Genomic DNA, 7,028 nt, shown 5'->3' with positions numbered 1-7,028 from the left:
AAGGTGCGCTCTGCTGAGGCCGCGCCCTCCAGGAGCCAGCTATATACGGGAGGAGCGGTCACGTGCCCTGGTGCTATGCCAACCAGGGTTCTATGACTGGGCGTAGCCCCTCTTATGAACCTCAAGATTACTATAGACCTTCACATCTATATGTTTAGGCCCACTCTCTCTCGAGAGAGAATGCAAACGCTGGGCCAGAACGCCGGACTCGGATGCTAAGAATATCGACAGGGTTATAGACAAGTGCGTGCGGCAGGTTATATATACATATGAGCTTGACACATCATCTACTTAATAGTCATCAGCGCAGGCCCCTCACGCCGCGAGATATACCGCCCAGAGCGCGGTCGCGAGCAGCCACACCCACGACCCCGCGGGCCCGTAGATGCTAGTCGATGCGCGCGTCGATGGCAACGCTGAGCTCACGCTCGCGCCGGACCCGATCGGCGGCGCGGTGATGGTGGGCACGACGCCACCTACCGCAGAGGCCGAGTTCTTGGTGGACTCGGGGTCGCAGTCACCCCGGATAGTCGAGAAGTCCGTCGTATCGGTGATCTCGACCTCATTCGTGCCGCAGTTGACGTACTGTGCCATATGCACGGCGTCGTTGGTCTGGTCGAAGACGGCTTCAACGGGAAGAGGTCGTTAGCTAATGCTCCTTATTAAAGCATGGTGGTAGCCTTCATTCAAGCTGTTGCGCTAGGTAGAAGGGCCAGGGAAGCTCACCGTATGCGGAGCGCAGCATAGTGTCGCCGAGTAGTATGAAGTCGTCGCTAGGACTGATCCCCAAGAAGCACTGCGTACCGAGACTCGTTTGGAACTCTCGAACTAGCTCTCTGTACGGTACATGTATCGTCACGCCATCGAAGGCGAAGTCGAGGGTCCCTGGTATGTCGTTCAGGGCGCAGCTAACTTGGTAGAACCCGTTGGCTTCCGTAGCTTCAGCGCCGAAGTCCATCGCGATCTCATTGGCCAGGTCCGTGGGCAGCAGCGTGAGGGTGGCACCGCTGTCGAGGAAGACGGCCATCGTGGTGTCTATGTACCTCTTCGACTCGCCGTTCGGAGGGGTCAGGGCGAGCGAGGTCATGTTGACCCAGTACCTCGGGACGCCGTCGGGCGACTGCGCCGCCGGGACGATCGGCAGTGTCTGAAGAGTACCAGTGAACTTGCCGGTATCCATGCCGCCGAAGATGACGACGCCTTCGCGCTCATCCTTGCCACCGAGAGCGAGGCTGAACGCCTTGGTGTTCGTGATGCCCTGCTCTTCGAGCTCGTCGATGAAGTTCCTGTAAGTGAGAGTCACGTTGTTCCCGTGACCGATGCCTAGAATACCAGAGAACTCGTCCACCGTATCGATGGCGACCCCGAATCGGATCCCTTTCAGTTGCGAATCTAGACGAAAGGTGAGATTCGGGATGCCCATACAGAGGAGTCCGAGCGGGGAGGACTTACCCGTGCCAGTGAGCGCTATATCATCCTGGACATACTGTATTAGAGCGCTGCCGATGCCGTAGCGCAAGGTCTTGGTGCCGGCAACCTGCTTGGCGGTAGACGACGACGACGGGTTGTAATGGCCCACGGCCCGGCAGAACCTAACGTCCGCAGAGCCCTTGAGGTTGGAGCAGTCAGGATTCACCCATAGCTCGAACGAGCCGGTATCCAGTTGGACGTAGACCTGTTGCGGCGGGGTACCGATGTCCACTTCCACACGCAGAGTGAGGCACGACTTAGCAACGAACTACGACGGGATGACAAGATGGAGCGGTATGAGATGGGGTGAAGGATTACGAACGCTGGGCATAATAGGCTACGTCGGACCGATTGGCCAGCGGGACTGTTACTATCGCCCGCTTGTCCCAGGCGTCCGGGAATACATCTTTATTTGTTGAATGGATGACAGGTAATTTGAGGAAGTGCTCGCCGCGGCGCTCGAGGGTGGCGGCGTGACTGTAAGAAACCCCGACGATCAGCTGAAGAATGAGGGCGAGTCGGGCCGCCATATCTGGCGGAATAAAGCCTGACTATTAGTACCACCCTACGACACCCGGCATGAGGAGATTCTCGCCACAACTCGGCGACTTCGAACTGGAGAGCGAAATGCGGAGGAGAGAGACGGAAAGACCAGTATTCGAGAAATTTCCAATGATTGGCGTGGCGCACAAAATCTCTGTCGTTCACAGCGGTCGATCCGTGGCTGACCCAGCAGCTCCCGTGTTAACCTCCACTCGTCTCGTGTGCCTCGACAGCCTCGATACAGCTTTGCCGTGTTAAGTGTGAGTGGGTAGGGTGTGTGTGTGTGTGCTGCGCATGTGTGTAAATCCTTTTTGGGATATAGGTAATATCCCGAATCCGGAAAACGAGCAGCGACAGCGACAGCGACGACGGCAACAGGCCTCGGAGATTAAGTATAACAGTACGGAAGGAGAAAAGAAAAAAAGAGAATAAGAAAAAAATGCCGAAAACCGACCAGTCGGGTGCCAACAACGAAGAGAAGCAGAGATGAGAGAAAAAGGGAATACCGCAGTGACAAATCACGACGGACAAGAAAGTGACAAGAAGGACCAAGAAGGCGAGAATGAAGTTCCCAAGAGAACGACCGTCTTCAATTGGAGAGAATGACCAGCGTCCAAGCCCCCGAGCGAGGATTGGAAGGCTAGCTGACCATTGCCGAGGCCCTCCTAAGGGCCTTCTGGTTACGGGGGGGGGGGGCAGTGACATGGCTGGCGTCCTTGCGGCTCTGGGCGTCGTCGACGATGCGTTCATATAGACGTATATGCACACATATTACCTACCTACGTTCTAGGGCAGGCCCTGAGGCTGGGGAGGCTCTTTTACACTCGATGCCGGATGGGCGATAGTGAGGGGATTCTAACAAGGGGAGCGTGTCAGCAGCGCGAGTCAGCAGCGCGAGTTACAAACATACCTACCTACTACAGAGTACGTAAAGACGAGATGCTACGACGTGCCATGCTGGCAGGACACAGCCAAGGCTAGTTCGACGCCAGCCAACCCCTGGGGTGGGACGTTAATGAGATGGTCTCTTCTTGTCCTTTTCCTCGAGTCACCGAAACCCTTGATTAATACCACCACGTATTATTAATCGATCGGAATATGTGCGTGGAGGTATGTAGGCTGGTAAGGTATGAATGGTTAGGTAGGCACGCGAGCCCCCACACATATGTAAATACATCGTGTGTCGGCCTGCCTCGACGACGTGAAGCCGATATCCGGGTGAGCCCTGCCGTGGACCAGGGTGCGTGATCAGACCAAGAGCTCGCTGCCGTTTCGTAGCTGTGTGAGGTTAAAGAACAACGCCCTCCCCTGTCGAGTTCGTTGGGGCACGGGCGTATCAGTAAAAAAAAGGGTGGGGGAGAAAATATAGACAGAGAGAGCCTGTTAGTCTACATGCATATCTGTTACTACGTAATTACACACTCATGCTACGCAACTTGTAGCGTAGGTGTACATGTATGTATGTATGTATGTGTGTGTGTATGTGTGTATATATGCATGCAGTACGATCTTCCACAGGGGACAAGGGACGAGGACGAGAGAGAGAGGAGAGGGAGGGGCAGGACGCATGGGGAAGGGGGCTGGCCATGAGGAGTCGCCAAGATCCCGAATAGGGTCGACTCGGCCCATTTCATGTTAAGCGGGCGGCGGTTCCGCTATGCTCTTCATACCTACATACCTATACATATACATGTTCACTGTGCGTTCACACAGAGAGCCTATACGCATGTGTAGGAGGCATGTAGGCATAGCATAAGACGCATAGGATACCGGCTGATCCGGAGTCGGATTCTGTTGTGCGAAGCCTTCACACCTACTACTAGACGTAGGCACCCATAGTTATCCTACGTCGAAATGCCTTCAAACTTGGACCTCCTTGAAACATTAGTCAATAACATACACGAGCCATCGAGCAACCGCTCATATACGAAGCGAGAAACAGCGAGATATGAGAGCAGAGCAGAGTTGCCATGTAGACTCCCTTACTCATACACGCACGCGCACACATACCGCCTCTCTCTCTCTCTCTCTCTCTCTCTCTCTCTCTATGGTCCAAGTATGTACGCGTGCCTCCACACGTTATCGACAACCAGACGCAGCCAGACACACAAGGCTCAGCCACACAGACGTACATAGACGCGCGCGCGCACATATACATATGCAGTTTCAGATAGGCCGGGCAGCTCGCACAAACGCGCCAGCGTCCCATCGGCCTTGTATTACCTGCCAACCTAGGTAGGCCGAAGACGTATGGATGAGTCGGCTCGCGGGTCGCGGGGGATTCTCTGCACGCATTCGGTCGCGCGCATGGCCCTCCTGTACGTGTTATACGCCTACCTGCCGTCAGCTCACGCGTGCGCGCATGCGGCATACCTTGGCCCAATCCCCACGCTGTGCCACCACACGCGCGTTCCGTTCGCGGGCATCCGAGGTCCGCCCGCGTGCTAGGCGACGACGACGACGGTGGCGATCGAGCCAGCGAATCCCGGCCTCACACCGGCTAGACAGATGGGCAAAGAGCTGCGTTCCTCAAACCACCCTTCGCAGCCCGCGCTACCACGGGCTTGCTCTACTCCTCTCACCACACCCTCCCGCCCTTCTCGTTCTCTCTCTCTCTTCCCGGGGTTACTACACTGCCTTCTGCTACACGACTCGCCTTACCTATCACGGCGGGGACACGCACGCATGCCCGCTCCCCGCGCGTGGCCACGTGTTGACCCGCCGCGTCGGGTACTCGATGCCATGCTCTCGCGCCTGGCTCCTACGCGCGGATAGGGGTAAGTCGGGTTAGGAGTTCGTGTAGGCAGCAAGGTAGTAGGTATGTTAGAGAGCGGGGCCGGGGGCTTATATCTCACCCTCTCACTCTTGCCCTCTTTCGAGATATTTTCCCATCTAACACTCCAAAGGCCTGGACCCGTCTGCCCCCCCTCCTCTCCTCCTTGGCAAGTCCTAGGTCCGTCCATCACCAGATCCCGGGGCCCCTCGCGGGATCCCGCGAAGACTCGATAAGCGTGGCACTAGCATGTCTACACGCACCTCCCCTTTTCCCCGGCCCCTGTCCCGGTGTTCGTCCATATCGTCCTCGCCCCCGCTTCTCCCCTCGACCGCCACACAACTCGACCGCCGCAGCACACACTTGGGGAGGAGGAGGGGTGACGTGTTAGAACGCACCGCATCGTACTAGAGGCGATGATGCCATATGTAAGGCCGCGTAACGCTGTGTCCAAACTAGACCGAGGCGAGAAAGACGCATGTTGCCCGATGTCCTGCCGTCCTCGCCACCGGTAGCACGGTAGCTTTTCCGGTAGCGCCCCCCTGTCAGCCGGCCTCTGCTCTCCCTTTACCTTGTGCCGCCGATATTACCTATCACTTCTTCCTCTTCCTCTTTCTTTTTCCCTCGTCTTTCCCCTCCGACTTTCTCCGCCTCCCCTGCCCGGACTGCTCCTACTGCTCCGTCTATCTAGACTTATGCCCGTGAGATTTGCTTATCGCGTTGCTCCGAAGGTCTTGTCTCCCTCGACCCCAGTTCGTCGAGGTAGGTGGTCTTGAGGTCACTTTAAGTCAACCAGCTATGTAGTTAGCCCACCAGGGCGGGCGAGGTTTGAAGTGATAGGTGCTCAGTGACTCTGCAATTCTGTGTGAGCCAGTGTCCAGTGTAGCATGTGCCGTACCTTCGGCGTAGATGGATATCGCATTCGGGTTGCCAGCCTCGGGAGTGAAGGTTTCCCTGACTCGTCTTCAAAAATATATCCATCCATACACGCGTATATGCACAGATTCCTCTTCGACACTATGCCCTACAGACATTACGTGCAACCGAACAGCTTAGGGGCGCATTTCCTCCTGCATTTGACCATGCAAGCTGCTTACTATGCCTATGTATGTTGGGAGACTCTTCGACAGAACGAGGTATACCTGTCTCAAACAGGAAGCATGGTACAATACCGTGCAGTGAAGACTGTATGGTCCTTTTGTTCCGCGCGCCAGGTCACACGGGCGTGCTCCGACCTCACATCCCGTGTGCGCCATAAAGGGACAGCACAACCGAGGAATACGTGAAGCGTCGCGAGTAAGCCGTGCCCCGTCGACGACGAGGCACTACAGGCCCGAAGAGAATCTGCGACTTCAAACAACCTCCTCCCGCTTGCTAACTGACCCGGATGGCAGGTTCGTCGGCTCTAGCCCAGCGCGATATGCTGGAGCCTGCGGGAGGAAGGGGGAGGCCGTCGGGAATCCCAGAAGGCTAGTGCGGAAGCCTGCCTGCGTGTCTGCCCGCCCTTGTCGAAAACGGGCACTACTCAGTAGTTCCGTCACGACGGCTCCGGCATGGCCAGGCAGGTCACCGCGAGGCGACCAATTAGGCACAACACCGCGGATATAATGGTCGTTGCCTGAAGCGACGAGCGAGTCACGACGGCAACCAGAGCACGATTTAGTCAGGACGGGAAGATGCCGAGAGCAGAGAAAGTGACGAAGACCCGAAGGCAGCACCCGGTGGGCTTACTACTTGTTGTCCTTGATTTATCCAGCTTCACCGCGTCTGACGGGGGTGGGCTTGACCGGGTGGTTTTGACTGGTCATATTTCCCCCCTTCTCCATCAGGTTGACTAACCCAAAGGGCCCTTGGATCGTCTTCTCCGGCGGAGCAACCAACGGCCCTTTACTGCGGCTACTTATTCTCGCCAACCCTCCGTCCATCTACGGTCGTGGGTCTCGTCCCGTTCCCTTCGCCGATCCCGAGCCTCACATATTCAAGCACAGACATACTTTCACGTGTTCTTACCGGGCGCCAGCGGGTGGGCCACCACTTCCCACGGCTTATCCTAGGCCCCCAATCTTTTCGTTAGCAATTCGATCGCCCTCGAAAGCGTCGTCCACAGCGCTCCGCTTTACACACAGCCAACCGCGAAATTTCTCATCTGCGGGGGCAGCCATCACGAGTAGTCTCCTCCTCCTCCTTCCTCCCGCCTCGCCATCGCCTCACCGGCCTAGCCGTCACAGCCACAAGCACACCC

At 56.7% G+C, this 7,028-nt stretch overlaps 2 protein-coding genes across 2 annotated transcripts; both read right to left on the bottom strand.

Annotated features, from left to right (window-relative positions):
• Positions 1–315: 315 nt before the first annotated feature.
• GGS23DRAFT_601060 (acid protease) lies at positions 316–2,000 on the bottom strand (the record flags this gene model as incomplete). Its single annotated transcript, XM_051519163.1, has 4 exons — positions 316–626; positions 727–1,392; positions 1,453–1,701; positions 1,793–2,000. 4 exons carry the CDS (start codon positions 1,998–2,000, stop codon positions 316–318), a joined length of 1,434 nt encoding a protein of 477 aa, XP_051367578.1.
• Positions 2,001–2,107: 107 nt separating this feature from the next.
• On the bottom strand, positions 2,108–3,041 carry GGS23DRAFT_394066 (uncharacterized protein). Its single transcript, XM_051513533.1, has 2 exons — positions 2,928–3,041; positions 2,108–2,868 (listed from the first exon to the last, which is right to left on the bottom strand). Exon 2 carries the CDS (start codon positions 2,761–2,763, stop codon positions 2,215–2,217), a length of 549 nt encoding a protein of 182 aa, XP_051367577.1. The 5' UTR covers positions 2,764–2,868; positions 2,928–3,041; the 3' UTR covers positions 2,108–2,214.
• Positions 3,042–7,028: the final 3,987 nt, after the last annotated feature.

This window comes from Durotheca rogersii (assembly GCF_024521655.1).
Source record: "Durotheca rogersii strain YMJ 92031201 chromosome Unknown GGS23scaffold_42, whole genome shotgun sequence".
Classification (NCBI taxonomy): domain Eukaryota; kingdom Fungi; phylum Ascomycota; class Sordariomycetes; order Xylariales; family Xylariaceae; genus Durotheca; species Durotheca rogersii.
This window is presented reverse-complemented; position numbering and strand designations above follow the sequence as displayed.

What these genes read in the sequence shown, in the direction of transcription:
- GGS23DRAFT_394066 (XM_051513533.1), bottom strand. Translation starts at nt 2,763, where the DNA reads ATGAACGCATCGTCGACGACGCCCAGAGCCGCAAGGACGCCAGCCATG.